Raw genomic sequence first — 22,013 nt, forward strand, 5'->3', positions numbered from 1 at the left:
TCCTGTGTTAATGTCCTTGTGTAATGCTTGGATGTTGCACTAAATCAAGAAAAAGTCTAAGATAAAGAGATTCTGTCTAAACCTGTTAAATTAAATCCAAGGAGAAAATATATTTGTATTATTTAGGATAAGTGAATATTATTAAGCTGTGCTGTAATAAGAATATTACCCTCCCCCCCACCCCAAATCTGAAAACCTTAAGAGATACTTATTTCTGGCTCCAACAAAGTCCAGTGTACCTTGGTGGAGACTCTCTTCCATGCAGTGACTCAGAGATCCAGGCTCCCTCAACACGTGGCCTCTTCAGGGACAAGAGAACTTCCGATTGGTTCACGATATCTTTGAAGAGGGTGGCCTGGAAATGACCTCTGTTATTTCTGCTTACATCCCATTTGCCAGAACTCCATCATATTCCCAACATATTTGTAGGGGAGCCTGAAATGGTAGCCTTCCTTTGTGCCAAGGAACAGGAAAGGGTATCAGGTGAACACACAGTGTTTCCTCTGCTGCAATATGTAAATACTTCGGAACTCTGCATATAATCTTGTGAATTTATAATTGGAAAAATGCCAGAAAGGCATGACATTGTTTAAGCAATTTCATCGTCTCCCCTCTCTCCCCCACCCCATGTACTAAGAATTGACAAGAAAAACAGTTGGTTGTACCCAGTTTCCTGTCACTTTGTGCCGTGGCACATTTTAGTTTCTCCTAGCTGTTCTGCCTCTTCCCTTCCTTTAGAGTACTGTAGTTGGTGGCCCAGCACATGTGACACTGCAACCGGGCAGAGTAAACGATACAGTGTTTGCCATTAGTCTGTCCCACACTGGGTCCTACTTTTCCATCACTGACCCTCCTCCCCCTTTTCTCCCAGACAATTCCCCTCGTTTCATTAGAATTAATGGTGCATATTCTGAAGGTGGGAAAGAGTCGTTATTTAGCTGTTTAACGATAGAACAGTCAGTTGATAAATCTGGTTACATGTTGTATTAGTTTTCTCTTGCTGCATGACAAATTCCTACCAACCTAATGGCTAAAAATAATACCCATTGGTTATCTCACAGTTCTGTAAGTCAACACTCCGGGCAAGTTGGCTGGGTTCTCTGCTCAGGGTCTTATAAGGCCAAAGTCAAGGTATCAGCCAGCTTGGGCTCTTATCTGGAGGATTTGGGGGAGAATCTGCTACTAAGGTGGTAAGTTGTTGGGAGAATCCAGTTCCTTGCAGGAAATTCCCTGGCCGTCCAGTGGCTAGGACTCCACTCACAGCTGTAGATTCGAGGTTCCCAAATCTTCTTTTTTTTAAAAAAAAATTATTTTTATTTATTTCTTTTAAACATCTTTATTAGAGTATAATTGCTTTACAATGGTGCGTTAGTTCCTGCTTTACAACAAAGTGAACCCAAATCTTTGCTGGCTGTTAGCGGTGGGCGTCTGGATACTGACTGCCTCCCCTCTCCTGTAGCCCTTCCATCTTTAAACCAGCAGTGGTGAGCCAAATCCTCTCATGCTCCCAGTTTCGCTGTCTTCTTGTCTTCTAGCCAGAGAAGCACTGTGCTTCTAAATGACTAGATTAAGCCCACCTGAAGGATCTGCCTTTTGTCACACAGTGGTGTAACCTAATCATGGGAGTGACATCATGGATTCCTGGGTTTCACCCTCACTCAAAGGGCAGGGACTTGGACAAAGGCAAGAGTCACTGGGGCCGTTCTTAGAATTCTGCCTCTTGTATGCGTTTCTGCCCGGGACAGGTAAGAAAGGAATTTTTTGTTTAGCAGAACCTGTATTTTTGCCCAAATCCAGACTTGCATGGTAAGAAATCTTTCCACAGCAAGAATGAAATGCAGGTAGGAGAAGAGGGGGTAACTGAGGGTGGTGGGGAGGGAGGATGAATTTTCTTTCAAAGCCTTCATGATGTTTAGAAAATATTTAAAAAGCAACTTAATTTGGGTAATGAGGATATAAAATAGCTTCATTTTTAAATTGTCTGTAATTCATAAAAGTGCATTTCATAAATAAAACAAGAAAAATGTAGTAATGGGCAGTTAGAAGAGAGATTTAGTGGGGAATGGGAAGTGGAGGGAAAGTACAGGGCGTAAAATCCATTCAGAGATCTTACTAGAGTAACAATAGCCCTTAAAGGATAATGTCGCTGATTGTTACTAACAACCGGGTTGTGATTTTACATAAATAGTGTCATAATTTTCTTACATGATGCCTGCTCAGAGACCACCACTTACAGATTGACATCCTACCTCTTACCATCAAACCACTGTTTTACTGTCTTAAAAGACCTACCCTAATTTGAAGTTATCTTGGTTATTTACATGTCTAATTGTTTATTCTCTGCACCCCCCCCATCCCCTCCCCAAAGTGTACACTCCATGAGGGGAGGGACGTTGCTGCCTTGCTCTTCACTGTCAGCCCAGTGCCTAGAACTGTGCTGTGCACAGGATGGGCGCTCAGTAAAAGCGGATTGAATGAATGAGCGGATGGAATAGTTTGCCAGGCTTTCATCATTGGCCTCGAAGGCAGATCAAATTAGGTAAAGGCTCGGAGGTTACAGTTTCCTCTCCCAAATAGGGACTCCCTTTATTTAAATGAGGCTCGTCTAACCTCTTGCCTCTTCCCTCTTGGTTGTTTCATCTGACAAAATTCTGATGGTTCTTAAGTTTGTACAAAGAACTCGATGTCTCTGGTCAGCAGGCTGGTAAGTCAAATGCTCTAACTGTAACATGCTTCCTTTAATTTATTAACAAATTAAATTGAATTTTGTCTTGTCAGGTGAGCACTATACGCTCACCTCGCTATTTTAAATTGTCTCATTGTTACGTTAGGTTGTTAACTTTATAAAAGAAACAGATATTTTCTGTAAAATGTATGTACCTTTCTGGTAATTTGAACATAAAATGATGACTAATGTTTTCTATCAACTCTGTCCTGGAATGGGAATACAGAGAATTGAAGCCTAGTCCCAGGTCTGTCATTAACTTCCTCAGGAGTCACTTCATTTGGGATTTCTTAAGATCATTTGAACATCTATAAAATGAAGAAATTCACAAAACAGGAAGTAGATGGTTTCTTATCCTTCCCCATGAGGTATCCCCCATGCTTTTTGTTTCTCATTGGAAAAAAGATTTGCTTTCTTTGATTGAGACTTAATATTCCTAAATATTGGTTGCCATGAGCCCAAAGAAAAATGGTGCTATGAAATAATTTTCACAAGATTCCTTAAAGTTAATTGTTCCTCCTACCCTTGGCTTTTCTCTCATGCAAATGAAAGTATAGAGTAATAGGCTGTATTACTGTACTCCAAGTCATTCTTCCTACATTCCCCTCCCTGCAGGAGGATTATATATTCCAGCCCTTCAAACTAAGAATAGGCAGATGGCATGTTTTGGTCAATGAAAGGTGAGTAGAAGTGATGTGGACCTCTTCCAGGCAGAAGCTTTATAAAACTGTGCATAGTTCACAAATATAATATTTTCCCTCAAGTCACAGTGACTGGCTATATTTTTTGATGGAGACTGATCTGTCAGCTTTGGTCCTGGAGTGAAGAAAATGGCCCAGAGCCATAGCAGACCCACCTTAGATTTGTAGCATGAGGAAAAAATAAACCTTTGTTATTGTAAGCCATTAAAATCGTGGGGTCATTTGTTACTGCGGCATAACTGGCCCATCCTGACTCATACACATGCCTGATGCTTGTGTGCACCAGTTCAAATCATCTTAGCCTTGTTTCTTATTCCACCCACTGCTGAGTGAACACTTCTGCACAGGATTAAACAGGTAGCACATAAGTGTAGCCTAACGGCTCATTGGCTCAAGCCTGTGCTTCTTGCTTTACAACCAGGAGCTTCTTTGATTTAGTCATTCACTCCTATGGGAGCTGACTAGGCTCTCACCGTGTGTAAATACAAAGCGCAGAAAAATTGCTACCCACAAGGAAAACCTTGACAAGTGGGTAATAGAAGATGAGGTCTAAATGTTCCTCCTTTCTTCTTTCACATGCATGGTTCTGAGATGCATTTCCTAAGGCTCCCCTGAAGGTCTTACAGAATTGAACAGCATGTCACTGAGTGGCCAAGTCCAGATGCAGCCTTGTGTTGGCTTTCCCTTCTTTTTTTCACTCTCCCTGGCCCCTACTTCTGCTCTCTGGGATCACATTCCCAAATAAACGACCCGCACCTAAGCTTTTGTCTCAGGCTCTGTTTGGTGGGGGAACCAGTCAGACATTCATTTCATTGAACCAATCAGAACGTTATCCACTGCCAGAGTGAATTATTTAAGTAATTCAGCGGTGTAAAGGATTATACTGTGCATTTATAGAAACTTGCAAAGCATGAACTTTGTTACTCAACCTGGAAGTTATTGTTAGATTTGATGATCCAAAAATAAGACTTTCCCCTTCCCCCCTACAAAGGTTAATTTCCTGTCATTAGTTCTCAGTCCATTCTGATGCAGTGACACAGACCTTAGTTGGGAGGAATCCATGTTTTTTTTTTTTTTCTTTTTTTTGGGGGGTGGGGTCAGTGATTTATTGAAAGGCATATTGTGAGGCAAATGTTTATTGGTTTCATTTTTATTTATTTATTTTAAAAGCCAATGCTCAGTTGAATATTTCGTTTTTTTAACAGGTGTCATAGAGATCCTTGCATTAACAATAGAATGGATTAAATACAGTGTGTAGGCAGATGTGTAAGTGTTAATGTGGAGTTGAGGTTTTGGTGAAACTGTTGTTCTGTGGTAGCTTCGAGTTGCCAGTCCACTGACAGTGCCCACTGGGATGTGTGTCTGCACCTTGGGAAATACTGCCTTGTTTAGGAACTGAATTGGCCAAGTTCCCATAGCATCTTGGCTCTGTTTCCCCTTTGCCTCATCAGGCTATTCCTTAGAAATCTTAAAATCACAGCATGATAGAAACAGAGGGTATCTTAAGATCATCTAATCACACTTGTTATTTCCTAGGTCAGAAAACAAGCCCATAAAGGTTAAGAAGAATGACCCACTTTGGTGGCTGGGGAGGAGAGAAATTGAGAGGGATCCACTTCTGGTTGTTAAAAAGATACCGTTCTTTTTTTGACATAATTAAATTCTTGATTGTGTTGCTCTTAAATGAACCATGAAATTAGAAGTGCTTCCAATGCAAGTGTGATTTTTAACTAAGGCTTTTCTTCCCCCCAATCTGAATGTTCAGGTGGCAGATGCATAACTGATCTTAGCTGAATCTATATTAAGAAATCAGCAAGGTGTCTTTATTTAGCTTGCATGATCCGTGAGTATAATGTAGTGTCAAATAGCATGATTTTGCACATTATGTCCTAAAATAAAAACAACTCTGCCTTTAAAGTGATAGCAAAATGCAATTATGTGAGAGGTTGTTTTACATTTGTTCTCAAAGGGAATGAGAAGCACAGATGAAAATAACTGAATAACTTGTTCCTAAACGTAATTTCAGCAGACGTTTATACCTATTTCAAATACTATTTTGTCTGAGGGACAAAAAGTCAGCTCTTGGGATTGCGTTCCATGTCATACAGAGCAAAGTCCTATCAACAGTAGTGAGTTTCCGGGCTTCCCTGGTGGCGCAGTGGTTGAGAATCCGCCTGCCGATGCAGGAGACACGGGTTCGTGCCCTGGTCCGGGAAGATCCCACATGCCGCGGAGCAACTAAGCCCGTGAGCCATGGCCGCTGAGCCTGTGCGTCCGGAGCCTGTGCTCGGCAACGGGAGAGGCCACAACAGTGAGAGGCCCGCATACCGCAAAAAAACCCCAAAAAAACAAAAAAAAACAAAACAGTAGTGAGTTTCTGAAATCTCTTGTTATCCTAGTTTTGAATTGTCTAAAAAGTGTCCAGTCCACTGAGCTTCTCTGTTTTTGCCTGGGGATGTTTCCATGGATCTGTATGAGTTCCAGGAAATTTGGGTCCTTTCTATTATCTCTGGAACCAGGCATGTTTCCTGTAGAAACTACATGGGATTATCTGTTTCTCTGTTTAACATCTTTGCTACAGAGGGCAGATTCCTGAAGGAGTAAACAGTGAAAAATTGTGAGGCTCAACTGTGGAAGATTGTGTGGGGAGGAAAGCAAGCTATTCTGATTTAAGTCATAAAAAATGTTGGCCTTTAGCTTCTTGGAATACTGCTGTATTCAGTTGTACTGAAATACTTCTCGCCTGCCATATGCTAACCCATGCAAGCCTGCAGTGACCACTCGGTGTTAGATAAAAGTCGGGACCCTGAGGTTTGACTTTCACTTGGTTAATCAACTTTTATTTTAATATATTTGAATTTCTTCAAGAACACGACCTTAGCTTCTGATGATTCCATTCCTTTGTGAAAGCGACTTCTAATCTGAGAAACCCAGACCCTTGAGGAATTAATACAGGAGTCTTGGAACCAAGTTCCCTGGTGGCCTACTGGTTAGGATTCTGGGCCTTCACAGCCGTGGAATCCCTGGGTCAGTCCCTGGTTGGGGAACTGAGATCCCGCAAGCTGCACGGTGCAGCCAAAAAAAAAGTTGGAACCTACTTGGGTACCAACTATCCTCAGTGGATCTGTACATAAATATGTTTCATATACATTTATTTGAAGGTATTCTTACATTCTTGGTCACTTTTTTTTTTTTTTTGCTGTACACAGGCCTCTCACTGTTGTGGCCTCTCCCATTGCGTAGCACAGGCTCCGGACGCGCAGGCTCAGCGGCCATGGCTCACGGGCCCAGCCGCTCCGCGGCACGTGGGCTCTTCCCGGACCGGGGCACGAACCCGCGTCCCCTGCATCGGCAGGCGGACTCTCAACCACTGCGCCACCAGGGAAGCCCTCTTGGTCACTTTTAAAGCAACAATTTTTCTCAAAGAGTGGTAGGAAAGTAAGAATAAGTTAATAGTGAAGTTACTGTCTTTTGTGCATGTGTGTGTGTGTGTGTGTGTGTTTATGTGTGTATGTGTGCACTCACACATGTGCCCTGTGGCGGGGGGTGTGACTTAACGTTTTAAAACAATTAAAGGGGTCTTTATGCTTGAACAAGCTGAGAATGACTGCTATGGCAGTTATGTTCTATAGGGCATGCTTCACAAAGCTAAATGAAATTTTTCAAACTTAATGGCTAGACAGTGCTTAAAGCATACACATTATTCCTGATTTATTCTAATAACATTTGTGGATGACTAACTTAATAACGTTGCCGTACATCCATTATGTTTTTGTTCTGAAGATGTGACTAAGTATCTGTGCCTCCTTAGGGATGGGTTTATATCACTCGGTGATTGAATGAAGAAATAGAGTTCCATGCTTTTTATGGGGTACGTGTTAGAAGAAACATCCACTTATATAGGCTTACACTGTGCCAGATACTGTTCTAAACAGTCTTGCAAATGTTAGCTCGTTTAATCCTCATAACAGCTCTCTGAAATGGTACCACTTGGTTGTTCCCATTTCAGATGGGACACTGAAGCACAGAGCAGTTAGGTTAAGTAATGTGCCCAAGGCCACCCATCCAGAAAGTAGTAAACCTGGCGTTTCCTTCCAGAGTCTGAGCATGGGTCTCTAGCCCTGCACTGCTTCCTGCCAGGGGCTTTCACTTCTGTCCTGGCAGGAAGGGATGCACTGACTGCTGAGGACACCTGGAGGATAGGCTGGTTTGGTTTGAGGAGGTAGACCCAGGTGTCTTCCATTCCCCACCCCCAACCCTCAATGTCTCTCTGTCTCTCTCTGTCTCTCTCTCTCTCACACACACACACACACACAGAGCCACTCTGGGCTCACTCTGGACACAGTGACATTAGGCTACCTGAACTGTAACCATGTGAAGGCCTGCGATTTGGGTTTTGCTCCCAAACCTAGAAGTGTCACTTCATAACAGCAAGTGTGTGTGTGGTAAAGACCTTCAGTGTATGATGGAACTCAGTCCTATTTACATATTTTGCTGCTTCAGGTAACCCATTTACATGTCCTCAGAATTTATTTGGACAAGGCCAGCATCTTGAGGATTATTCAGATGACTTCATAAGTACTCTTTCTTTCTTTCTTTTATCTTTTTTTTTGGTTTTGGCTGCATTGGGTCTTCGTTGCTGCTCACAGGCTTTCTCTAGTTGCGGCGAGGGGGGGGCTACTCTTCCTTGCGGTACGTGGGCTTCTCATTGCGGTGGCTTCTCTTGTTGCAGAGCACGGGCTCTAGGTGCTCAGGCTTCAGTAGTTGTGGCACATGGGCTCAGTAGTTGTGGCTGGCGGGCTCTAGAGCGCAGGCTCTGTAGTTGTGGCGCACTGGCTTAGTTTCTCGGTGGCATGTGGATCTTCCCGGGCCAGGGATCGAACCCGTGTCCCCTGCATTGGCAGGCGCATTCTTAACCACTGCACCACCAGGGAAGCCCAGTACTGTTTCTTTAAAGCAATTAGCTGATGGTCCTTAAGACCCAGAATGATGGCATCAGAGCTTGTGGCTTTCTTGAGACATTTTTAAAAGTCCCTCTTTTCCCCTGCCCAAACCAGAGAAGAGGTAGAGTAATGGAAAACAACACAGATTCCCTGGGTAGTGCTTCACCCTGGCTGCCGCTATACATGCAAATGTGCTTTCCAAGGAATTGCTAAAAAGGATTATGACAGTTGTCTTGCTTCCCTGCCCATTCCAATTTGGCAGATGAGGTTAAGGCCTAGTGGAGGCCACGCTTCACTGTTCAGGGGTCTGGAACTGGACGCCAAGAGACCACGGGTTATTTTTGATCAGAATTGCCTAAGTCACATGAAAAGCTCTTGCTTTCGTCAAAGCTGGCAAGCACTGTCCCTCCGAGAAGCGTTTCCCCTGCTAGCCAGCCCAGCTACCTTTGCAAACCCTCTCCCCACAGGAGGAAAGTCAACTCACCTTCATGGCAGGAAGGCTACAGACTTTCTAGTTTCATGGGACTGAGGCAGGTGGGGAGCCAGGAGGGTAAATACAGAGCGATTGTTAGGAAGGAGTTATCATTTCAAAGGGCAGAATTATATTCCAGACTGATGAGTTGGTCTGAGATCTACTGGTGCTGATTTTGTGGCCTGTACCATCTAGAAGTGGTTTTAGACAGTGGTTCTCAAAGTGTGGTCCACAGATCCTTGGGGTCCCAGGGGTCTTTGAGGTAATAATTATTTCATAACAATACTGTAACATTATTTGCCTTTTTCACATTGTGGACATTTGCATTGGTAGCACAAAAGCCACAGTGGGTAAAAATGCTGGCACAATAGTGCCAATCAAGGCAGTGGCATCAGACTGCATTAGTGCTTATGGCATTCGTCACCTGCACACATGCCAAAAAATAGCTGTTTTCCTTAAAATATCCTGGATGAAGCAGTAGAAATTAGTAGGTTTATTTTTATTTTTTTATTTTATTTTATTTATTTTTTTTTTTGTGGTACGCGGGCCTCTCACTGTTGTGGCCCCTCCCGTTGTGGAGCACAGGCTCCGGACGCGCAGGCCCAGCGGCCATGGCTCACGGGCCCAGCCGCTCCGCGGCATGTGGGATCTTCCCGGACCCGGGCACGAACCCGCGTCCTCTGCATCGGCAGGCAGACTCCCAACCACTGCGCCACCAGGGAAGCCCTAGTAGGTTTATTAAATTCTCAACCTTTGAGTACTTTTTTTTTTTTTTGATATTCTGTGTGACAAAATGAGAACTACTCACAAAGACTTCTGTTGCAAATGGAAGTGCATGTGAACCTTGTCTCCTCACTAACCACTTCTGCTGTTAAGTTACTAGCTGAACTAGCTGCTTTAGTCATGGAACAGCATTTTGCCTTAGAAGAACAACTGAGGAACAAATTGTGGTTACTTATTGGGTATTTGGCAGCTAAATTTCTTTCTTTTTTAATATTTATTTTATTTTATTTTTGCCCATGCTGCGTAGTATGTGGGATCTTAGTTTCCCAACCAGAGATCGAACCCACACCCACTGCAGCGGAAGCCCAGAGTCTTAACCACTGGACTGCCAGGGAAGTCCCGGCAGCTAAATTTCTTGAAAGTGAGTAAAGTGAACCTAATATTTCAAGAAAAGTAATGGATAATATTTGTTAATGATAAAATTTGAATATTCAAGTAAAAATTACATTTAAAAAAAAACTTGTGTCTGCCACAGTGAGCTTGACAGTTTCCCAAGACTTAAAGGCTTTTTTTTTTTTTTTTTTTTTTTTTTTTTTGTGCTAGGCGGGCCTCTCACTGTTGTGGCCTCTTCCGTAGCGGAGCACAGGCTCTGGACGCGCAGGCTCAGCGGCCATGGCTCACGGGCCCAGCCGCTCCGCGGCATGTGGGATCTTCCCGGACCGGGGCATGAACACGTGTCCCCCGCATCGGCAGGCGGACTCCCAACCACTGTGCCACCAGGGAAGCCCTTGAAGGCTTTTTTGATGAGATGGGTGGTGATAGTAACAAATGTTACTTTTTTGATATTGAATGATGATATGTGTTAACATTTAAAGATCTGCATAACTCAGGAACCTAACATTTTCCAAATGATTAATGTATGATGTTGCCAAATCACGTATGACAAGAGATCTGTTAACAGTAGAAGACAGACCAAAGATTTTCATGTAGTTGATGGAGTACAAAAAGTTCATTGATATGGTTTCAGATTTCACATGGTAACTGACTTAAGAATCTATATGTTGTCAAATTTTGGCATGGTAGCAAAAGAATATCTACAGTTATCTATCTTAAAAAGCTATTAAAATATTTTCCTTTCTCTAATGGCACAGATTTTCTTCATCTATTTCAACTAAAACAACATATTGTCACAGTTCAAGTGTGGAAGATATGAGAACTCAGTAGCCTATAAAACTAGCCATTAAAGAGATATACAAAAATGCAAAACAAAAATGTCATGCTTATTATTAATTTGGGGGGAAATATATCTATTTTTAATAAAAATGTTATGTTAACATGATACATGTACTATTTTAATTTTTAAATGAATTAAGTAAATATTTTAAACATTTTTCAGTTGCAGTTTCAAATATGGTAAATGTCGATAATTATAGCCCATATAAACAAAAGCTCTTTGGAATTGTCAGTGTTTTTTTTTTTTTTTTTTTGCGTTACGCGGGCCTCTCACTGTCGCGGCCTCCCCCGTTGCAGAGCACAGGCTCCGGACGCGCAGGCTCAGCGGCCATGGCTCACGGGCCCAGCCACTCCGCGGCACGTGGGATCCTCCCGGACCGGGGCACGAACCCGTGTCCCCTGCATCGGCAGGCGGACTCCCAACCACTGCGCCACCAGGGAAGCCCTCGTCAGTGTTTTTTAAAAATGCAGTTTGCTCCTAGGAACAAATGTTTGAGAACTGCTAATATAGAAACTGCCATGTTATCTAGCTGGAGGTTTCTGAGCTGTCAAAAGAGTCAAGAAAGTTTTCCAGGTTGGGAATAGTAACTGTTTCATTATATATCTTTAAGTATATCAGTGAAAATTATTTAAATGTTTTCCCCTGTAAAATGAGAGCTTCATTAGAGTTCAGATATGCTTACATTGCACATTAAACTCACATTCTTCAATAAACTGATATCAAAACAGAAAAATACTGGTGTTTACATTCAATTTTAACTTATTGGAAATAAAAATGTCCATGTATATAGCACGTTATTTGTAGAGAAATGCTTACAAACAGTCACTTCCCTCTGGTCTTGCAACTTAAAGCAAATCATAAATATTCAAGTAAATAAACTAGTGGACATCAAGCAAGATGAAAACAATCATCTCAACTGCTGATTATTTTCTATTTTTGATGCTGTAGGACATAGTTAAATCTCAGTCTGCATCTTAATATACACGGAGGATGCATAAACACAGCATATAGTTTTTAATGTATTTTTTACAAATCATATAACAGTTTGCATCATTTATTTAATAGGACAAAGTTAAATTTTTCTTATATATTATGAATGACATTAAATATAATATCTAAGTAAGCATTATGCGCAACATTTTGTATCCTGAATAAAAATAAAATACCTTTTGCCTAAAATCACATTTGCATGTATTGCTAAAAACGATGGAGTGATTAAAAATACTCCCAAGAGCATTTGAGAAATTAAGTATTTCTGTGAAAGGATTCCCTATTAGTTTATGAGAACTGCTGTACAAAGTACCACAAACTGGCTGGCTTCAAGCAACAGACGTTTATTCTCTCACAGTTCTGGAGTCCGGAAATATGAAATCACAGTTTGGGGGGGGGCCATGCTCCCTCTAAGGGCCCGAAGGGAGAATGCTTCCTTGCCCCTCCCAGTTTCTGGTGGTTCCTGGCATTACTGGGCTTGTAGTTGCAGCACTCCGCTCTTGGCCTCTGTCTTCACATGGCCTTCTTCTCAGTGTGTGTCTGTGTCTTCTCCTCTTCTTGAAAGAACACCAGTGACTGCATCCAGGGCCCACCCTAAATCCAGGATGATTTCATCTCCAGAGTTTAAACCATCTGCAAAGGCTATATTTCCAAATGCACATTCTGAGGTTTCAGGTGGATGTGAATTTTGGAGGATGCTATTTAACTACTATACATTCACAGTCAAAAACGATGGGGGGGAAATTCCCTGGCAGTCCAGTGGTTAGGACTGCATTTCCACTGAAGGGCGCACAAGTTCCATCCCTGGTCAAGGAAGTCCCGCATGCTGCACGGACCAAAATAAATAAATAAAAACAAAAATGATGGGGAGTGCAGACATACTTTCACAAGGTTGGGTATTGCTGTGGGACAGGACTGCTCTAGCACTGATTAGCTCTTTGACCCTCTCAGGGTATCTACACTTTAAAGCCTCAGATTCCGCATATGTAAAACTGAGTCCCTGATAGCCAACACACTGGCTTGTGGTAAGAAGTAAGGGAGATTATGTTTAAATATACTGTGTCCTTAGCACAGTGCTTGGCACAGAAGAAGGTCGCTCAGTTACTGTTCATAGCTGTTTACTGCTGGCGGGGTAGGCAGGTAGTAATAATTGTAATATGTACTATAAACGTACAGTTGATGGCAATTACATTGGTGATAATTGTAATCAGAGTTAGCAGGTTAGTGTTAATGGTGGTTTCAAGCACCATTAGTACATAATAAAGGGTGATTTTACTGTAAGTATGTAGGTGAGAGAGAAGGAGACAGGGAGGGACAAAGAGGTGAGAAACCCTTAAATGGGTAGCCAGGGAGCCTGGTTAGAGACAGTTGATGCTATAGACTGAATGTCTATGTCCTCTCAGAATTCATATGTTGAAACCTAATCCCCAATATGATGGTATTTGGGGATGGGGCCTTTGGGAGGTGGTTAGATTATGAGAGTAAAGCCCTCAGGAAGGGATTGATGCCCTTATAAAAGAGGCCTAAGAGCTCTCTTGCCACTTCGTCCTTGTGAGAACCCAGTGAGAAGATGGTGTCTGTGAACCAGGAAGACGGGCTCACCAGACACTGACCCTGTGGGCACCTTGACCTTGGACTTCCCAGCCTCCAGAAGTGTGAGAAATAATTCTGTTGTTTATAATCTACCCCATCTGTGGTATTCTGTTATAGCAGCCCAAACAGACCAAGCTAGTCATCAGTGGCACTGTTTCGTTCAAAGGCATATCAAATATGCCTTAAAGAGCTTTACTGGAAGACAGAACACTCATATACAACATACCGTAGCATTTATTATTATTTCTATTCTGGACTTCTGTTGCGCATTTCCAGGCCTATGTCTTGATCACTATTTTGGGTAGTATTTGGAGACTTTGAAGCATAATACAGAAAAACTCTAAAAGCTCATGTCACTGTAATTCTATGCAGTCCAGCCCAGCTGAATCTGCCCTCCTGCAGCTGTCGAACTGGTTTCATGTCCCAGTTCAGGCCCCCCTTACCTCTTCTGGGCTCTTTAAAACTGTACCCTTGCTCCTCTCACCTCCCCTTCCGCAGATGACCTTGGCTAGGTCGTTCCTGAGAACTGCAAGTCTGTTGCACACGAGCTACCTCCCTCGCTCTCTCCTTCATCTCAAAGTGTGTTGACATCTTTGCCCATCTGTTCTTCTTTCCCTCTGTTTCGGATGAGGAATTGCCTCTCTCCCCTCTAAGACTAATCCCTCCTCTGGGTATCTACTCTTGGCCCTAGTCATAATTATGCCTTTATTTTCTTGCATTTGGTCTCTCTCCATGGAATCCCTCCACTGCATTTGTAAACATGCTCAGAATCCCTCTTTGTTCTTAAAAGCACTGTCCCCTCCAGCTACTATTTTGCCTCCTTAACAGCACTATTAAACTTCTTGAAAGTGTGGTGACCTGGCCCCAGTTTCATGCTGTGACCAGCTGTTAATTATTATAAAATTGTTGAAAGAAGAATTCAGAATTCCCAACAGTTAAACTCCTGATCGTTTCTTCCTGGTAGAGATAAGACATGACCCAACTCTGGGCAGTGAGGAGGTCCCGGGCCTCTGAAGCGTGGTCTCCTTGAGTTTGCTGCCGCTTGCCGCCACAGCCCTGTGGGCTGTCCTCCGTGTGGGGGGAATTTAGCATGTTCAGAATATGTCCAAGATGACTATGACGGAGTGCTTTTAAGAAATTGGGAATTTACATAGCTATTCACTTGGAAAAATTATAAAATCGGTGAGTGCCCTGAGGAGAGCATAAATAAAGATGCTTTTGTCTTTGAACCTCTGAATTTGTTCCTGAGAGTTTTCTGAACAATAAGGGGTAGGAAAATTTCCATCCTCTCCGGTATACTTTCCATTTGCTTAAAACCTGCAGATTCAGTCCTGGGTGAAGCTTAGAACTCTTGTGGGTCCAGAGAAGGTGGTGAGAAGCCGCTCAGTTTATTATAACCTATTATGTTCCAGGAATTAAGATAGTAAATCAGTACTTACCAAGTACACACCATAGATGGAGGCAGGATAGTTGTACAGAATGGTTTATCATGCGTCTGGGTATTTGTGTTTAAAGTCAGAAAAAGAAAATATACGTGGATCATTCTGGAGCAGGCCAAACATTTTTCTATAGAATCCCTGGAAACCTACCCTGCAAGACTCCTATAGAAAAAAGGACATATATGCCAGCTCATTGTGTAACGTAACATTGCATCCTCCAGCCTGTTGGGGGCTGGGAGGCAGCCCCAGCCTTCCCAGCAGCTGAGAGGTGCCCCCCTAGAGGCCTTTCGAGGAACTGAAAGATGACTGTGAAGATGCAGATGGGTTTAGTGAACATATTGCTATTTTATTCTCTATTGTGTAGGCAAAGGAAACTATACTCCTGTCTGACTTGCTAGACTAACATTTCTCCATAGTAACTTCGTTTACTGAGAAATTGTATGTAAAAATTATACTGTGGACAGTTGAATCAATCAGCAGTAGAAGTGTGTGACATGCTATATATAATATTCCCGAGTCAGATAGAAAGAAGTGTAAAATGTGGTTTCTGCCTTTGGAGAAATTTACAGCTAAAATGAGGCTGTGTTTACACTCGCCCACCTCCCCAGTCTTTTATCAAATTACCAACCTTCTATAACAATAAGTAGTGTGACATGGCTGAATGTTGAGAAAGTTATGCGGCAAAAAAAATCTTATCACCAGCGGCCCAAAGGTTCACATTTGTGTGCCTTGTGCCATCCAGGAGAGAAGGCAATATTTGCACCACTGTCCTTTATTAATTTTTTCCTATGAGAGAGTTGTCCCCCTCCCTCCCCCCCCCCGTAAGGAAATTGCATGGCCTATTATTGTACAGTCACCAGTTTTATTTTTTTTATCTCAGCCACCACATGTGGAGAATTTATTGGTTCTACATCTGTAATGGAGCTACATCCTTTAAACTCATATCACAATAGAGAAATAACTTCTAAATGGTTTAGCCTGCATATAACTCTGATTGTCTTTTAATTAGGGGGAAAATCACAAGCTGAAAAGATCAACAGACTGGAAGCCAGTTAAAAATCAGAATAATCAACTGAGAAAAAAAAAATGTAATCTCGTAACAATTTTTAACCACAGGATAATAGTTTCTTTTTTCCTTAAATACCTTTTTCTGCACCCCTGCCCACCCCCTCTGTTTCTCAGATTGGAACTCTAACATAGATTAGAATTGCCAAATATCTGTGAAATGAAAGACTGTCCCTGTACCCCTCCCATCCCCCATAAGAGCTTAGAGCAAATAAAACTGAGAAAGTCACAGTTCAGCCCAAGAGTTAGGTTTGTATGGCCCTGATGTAGGAACTATCTGAGAGTGGGCTCAAAGGCAGATCAGGGAAGAATTAGGCCAAACCAGAGTATAAACCTTTTCGTAATGTTTCCTTAGACATAGATAGTAATTTGGCATATTACAAACCGCTGGCCTTCAATTTTTACGAACTTTAAAAACAGGAAAACTTCAGGAGCATTAGTAGAACCAAAACTATAACTTGCTATTTATTGGTCCAGAGGTTGACTTTTATGAATTTTAAGAAAGGACCAGATATGAGGCAATTCCTTTCATGATTTGTTAAGTCATATCCAAAGAAGGCTGTAAACACATATAAACAGATTGTTATTTTTCTTCGTGGACTGGAGAAAGGGCTTTTTTCTTTGTAGGAGTATGCTGGATTATTTAGGGGGGAAAAATGAAAGGGAAAAAATGTGAGGTGGTAGGAGCAGCTCTGTGAAATTAGGTTGGACTGGTATCGCTTGTTTGCCCGTAAGATGTATTTCTAGCAGTTATCTCCTTAAAGCTGGTCAGAGTTGTAAACATCTGTTCATTTCTATTCGGCTTGAGGACTGCGGTCTTAAGGAGCAGAATCTGGGATGTCACAATGCATGCCAGGCGCCAGAGCTCCAAGGAGCCTTCCTAGCATGGAAATAACTCATGTTTCCTATGATCATGAAGCAACATGTGCTCAGCTAATTACTGTTCTCTGCGACTGCTCTCACATCTTGAAACTCTCCATGACCCAACTGTGGAAATCCTGTTTGCCTCCCACCCCCTCCCCCAAAGAATGAAAAGTAGCAAATTGCATGGCTGGGCTTGTTTAATGAATGCGATTTATTTTTGTTGAACCAAAGACATAAGAGGTTTCCGAGGCTGTTAGGTTGATGCTAGATTTGTGAATGACTTCGTGATCCACATCTTTAGATAAGTTTAAGGTGGAGGGTGTCTGCCCGTTTACTAGATGACAGTCTGTACAAAGGCGTTTTCTTTATTTCCACAGGTTCCTGGAATAAAATGACCTTTAACAGTAGACAAGGTCATCTTGCTGACTTCAGGCAGAGCCTATCAGGTGCGGTGCAGACATCTGAGAATCATTTTAATAAGAATGTCCTCAGGATGCTGCCTCCTTCCTTTGTGACCCCTTCAGAATTCAGCTATAGTCTTCCTGAGGTCTTAGTAACCCTAATGCTGTAACCTGAGGCTCTTCCTGGTTTTTCAGATAGAAATAGCAAGTTATCTTGCACTCTATAGCAAATACAATTTTTGTTGCAATGCTTTTTCATTCATTCATTCATTAGAGCATTAAAAATGAAAGTTTTGTCTTCTTCATGTTAAGGTAACTTTGATCACTCCCCCCTCAAAAAAAATAAAAGCTTAGTTTGTCAAGACAGATTGAACATTACTTTTACATAGTTTATAACAGGAGTTTGGTTTTCATAGAGGCATTGATTGGCTTGGGTATGGGTTTATCTGAGTGACTATGTGAATATATTAGTGAGTAGTAAGATATTATTACTTGGTCTTACAGGGGCAAAAAAGGCCTGAAAACAGCTTGATTTTCTGGAGAAAGAAACTTCCTGAGCCTGGCTGGTAATACTTCCTATCCATTTAGATGCAACTGCCGGATGATATTACCCAAAGTAATTAATGGTGACATATTAGTTAACATATTGCCATCGGCAGGTTTGAGCAAGGGTGAAGATGGCATATGCTAAAACAAATTACTATACCCTAGAGAAATATGCAGAATTGTTTCTTAAAAGTCTTAATAATCCCTGCAATATGCTTTTTTTTTGCAAGAGATAAAACTGGGGGTACCACTGGAGAGATACAGACTAGAAAAACAAAACAAAACAAAGCCAAAAGAGAGCAAAATTGATTCAACCTTTTCCAAAAGCTTTTCCAGTTAAAAAAACACCACCAAGAAAATCATTGAATCCAAGCAGCACAGCCTGCCTTTCATATCAAAAATCATAGGAGAGACCCAGGCATCCTCATTCTTCCTTTTGCACTCTTTTTTTTCCCTTCTTCTCCTTTGTCCATTCTCGATCTGTCAAAGGATTCTAGGCCCAGGGCGTAACTATGACAGATGGGCAGGAAACTGTAATCTGTTGCTGTCTTTCAATTTTGGAGGAATCATGGTGACCACGAAGGGGTTAAAACTGTCAACACCGGTCAGAGCTTGGAGATAATTAGTGTAATATCAACGCCAGAACACTGGTGCAGATGACCACACGATAGCAGATGAATTCAACTAAGTTACTGCTTTGTAAGAAATCCTTCTTCATCTCTTTTCAGTTCATGCACAACTATGCTTTTTAAATGCCTATGTGTTAAAGTTATGTGCATAAAAATGATTGTGAATCTTTAGTTTGGAAGGTACATTTTGAATTAGCACTTGCACAGACAAGCTGGATAGATATATATACCCTCCGAGCACGAGCTAGGTAGCCTTTGAAATGTTTTGCAGTATGTTGACTGTTACCTATGACTAAGGCTGCCAGAATGTAGAATTCATTGATGTGATTTAGGAAGGCAAGATACACTTTTATTTATTTATTGTTTTTAACTTTCCTTTTCTTATAAGAAACATGAAAGGAAAGAGGAGTAGACCTTTTTTTTTTTTTTAAACAAAACATAGGCTTGAGAAGAATAAAATACATTTTTCTCTTTTTAGCTTCAAAGAGAAATTGATAGATAAAAAGCAGAGACTGAAAGCTAGTTTTCCAAAGTCCATGCGGTAACCAGAAAGGGACAAGTATGACTTAAAAATTGGAGCAGGAATCCATGATGGACTAGGGGAAGAATGGGTAAAGGAGAACTTAAATAACCCCAATATGTTCAAATCCACAGGTCCCAATGGCTGGCATCCTAGAGTTCTTAATGAATTGGCCGAAGTCATCACAGAACCGCTAGATATCATTTTTGAGAACTCGTGGAGGACTGATGAGGTGTCTGAAGACTGGAAAAGGGCATATTTAGAACCTTCTTTCAAAAAGGGAAATGGATGATGACCCTGGAAATACTCATCAGCCTAACTTTTTGCTTGGAAAAATTCTGGAATAATCAACTTAGGACACTGGGTAACGAACTTACAATAGCTAGACAAAAGGCAGTGAAATATCACACATAAAGAAGTACTGAGTTCATTTTCTAAAGACATACCTTTGTGAGATACAGTCTTCTACATATTTGGGGATTCTGCCCTCGGTACTATGAATTCTTGCTGAAAATAAGTGAGGTTGGCTAAGGCATTTGGGTACTGACTAATTTTAAGTGGTCATACAAGACAAAAAGATTTCTGGCAATAGCTAGAAATAACATCATTTCCAAATTAGCCTTAACTTGAGAATAGTCATTTTAATTTTGTATCTTAACAGATTTTTGCACATTATATGGGACTGTTTTCATAGGTGAAGTATTTTATAGAATTCTCTATAGAATAGTTTGGTGAAGGAATTCTTATTGTAAGGTGCTTTATATAGTTATTTCATATGTAGGTACAATGATAAAGGTGACAAATTCAGGAACATCTGCAAAGGAAGAAACCTTTTTCTAACTTCTCTTTTTAAGTTTCATCTGGCTGAAGTTGAGTGTTAGGACCTGTAAGAGTGTCTTACTGTGATGTATACGGAGCAAGGGCCAGCTGTGTGACTGGAAAGCCAGTTGTCCTCAGCCCTGGACACCGCCATGGCCCAGATTCCCTCCCCAGATTCTGATTTCAGGCCTTTGGTGGGGGGGGGCAGAGAGGTGGGCCGTGGCAGTGGACATTAAGAGCCCTATATAACCACAGCCAAAAAGGGGAGTAGAAGGAGGTGGGAGGAAGAAATTAAGATGAATCTGGAGTTCTTCTAATTCCTATTGTTTTTGCCTTTGGATGTTGGCAGTTTTCTTTTCTGCTTAGAAAATCCAGTCATGTTGACCAGACCCAAAACTTAGTTAAAAGGAGATCATCAAAAGAGATCTAGACATGCAGCAAGCTCCACGGTCAGACAGCTCCTGAGAGCAGCTAGGCAGTACTGTATTCCAGAATCTTCCCTGCACTACTTAGAAGTACAAAAGAGATTGAAGCTTACATCACATTGTAATGCTCAAGAGTAGGAACCCTCGGAGAAAAAGAGATAGATGTACATTCATTTATTCCTGGTGCATATGGGAATGGGTAGGCAGTTAAGGTCTCCAAGGGCTATTTTAATTACAATACTGCTTTAAAAATCTAAGGTTGACATAGTTTAGCTACTTCTAGAGATTAATTTAGACACCGGGTAAAGTCAGTCTCATTCTTAAGTACAAATGCAAGGAAATTAAGCTCTAAAAGCATGTATATGTTGTCTTTTTTTTTTTTTTTTTTTTTGTGGTACGCGGGCTTCTCACTGCTGTGGCCTCTCCCATTGCGGAGCACAGGCTCCGGACGCACAAGCTCAGCGGCCATGGCTTACGGGCCCAGCCGCTCTGCAGCATGTGGGGATCCTCCCAGACCGGGGCATGAACCCGTGTCCCCTGCATCAGGAGGCAGATTCTCAACCACTGCGCCACCAGGGAAGCCCTATATGTTGTCTTTTAAACTACATGTTTTGAAAAAAAACTGCTTGCAGTTTTGTAAGAATTATATGCCAATCAACCTTTCATCATTTTTTTTTTCCAAGTGAGTCTTTAAAATTTCCAAGTTAGGTTTTTTTTTTTTTTTTTTTTTGGTTTTTGTTTTTTTTAAGGAGTGGGGGTCTCTATAGATTATAGATATAATTTATTGTGATAATAAATGGCTTCCTGTTCGAGACCTCATTTCCAGGTGCAGGATCTGTGGCAGATTTATTTCACAGATGTACATTTACATGCATTTGTTGAATTGTTGCTAGAGAGGACCCGATTTCTGAAAAATCTAGTATTTTCACTGTGGGCATTATGATGCAATCTACTGCAACCAAAAAGCGGGCTCTTTGGTCATTGCAAGTTTTATTTTCTATTTATGTAATGTCTAGCTTCAATTATTTTGCCAAATTTAAATCTTCTCTTTGTGTTTGCTATTGGAATTTGAAAATAACAATCCTCTATCACAATTTAGAATGGTGAAATAGCCCATGGATTTTAAGGACTTCTTACCTAAAGCTAGAGGAAGAAAGCTTTAAAATAAGCAGAGAAATATTAAATGAAGCCCATTAATTCTTTTGCATTAAATGAAGATGAGTTAAGAGTTAGAATATAAGACATAAGAGAAAGGAAGTAATCTTACCATGAATTATATCTGGAGATAATTATGCGTAAGAAGAGTAATTTTTTCATAGTGTTTTTTTCTTTATCTAATATTCATGATATCCTTAATATTTTAAGGTAAAGGAAATAGTGGAGGGACAAATAAATATAGTATCAAAACTAGAGGATTATCTTGATTTGTATTTCCTAGAACATCAAGAGAGGTTAATTACAGACTTTTACTTCGTAATATTGAGGAAATGGGAGGATTATAGCAACAGTTTCTTCATTTCATCTTAAAACAAAATTTTTAAGGTGAGGAAAGAAAGATTTTACACACATATTCTTGGCATAGGGAATGGATGATTTTAAGGGCTCTTTCCTCACAAAGGAATTTACAGCAACGTAGAACAGCTGTACTTAAGCAGTTTTTCAATCCAGAGAAATTTACAGCATCTTGGTGTTGTGAAATTAATAACAGGAACAATAAGCATTGAGTTTTTATTTTGGAGTTCCTCAGATCTGAGTTCAAATTCTAGAATCACGTTGATAGCTTTTTCCTGTCATGAATCTGTTAAGAACATAAGCTAAGAATGTAGCATGAGAAATGATCTTGAACAATTATTAAGCTCATCAAAGCTTTTTATCCTTGTCCATAAAATGGGAAGAATACATACTCTCCCTTAGTTCTTTTTTA

General features: G+C 41.1%; 1 protein-coding gene across 1 annotated transcript in view; it reads left to right on the plus strand.

Moving 5' to 3' along the window:
• SAMD5 (sterile alpha motif domain containing 5) overlaps positions 1-20,416 on the plus strand; it is a 60,974-nt gene extending 40,558 nt beyond the window's left edge. The window contains exon 2 of the mRNA XM_059083497.2: positions 18,980-20,416. Coding sequence (XP_058939480.1) covers positions 18,980-19,042 — 63 coding nt within the window. The 3' untranslated portion in view covers positions 19,043-20,416. The remainder of the gene's footprint in view (positions 1-18,979) is intronic.
• The last annotated feature ends 1,597 nt before the right edge of the window (positions 20,417-22,013 follow it).

The sequence above is a fragment of the Kogia breviceps genome, chromosome 13 (assembly GCF_026419965.1).
Source record: "Kogia breviceps isolate mKogBre1 chromosome 13, mKogBre1 haplotype 1, whole genome shotgun sequence".
Classification (NCBI taxonomy): Eukaryota; Metazoa; Chordata; class Mammalia; order Artiodactyla; family Physeteridae; genus Kogia; species Kogia breviceps.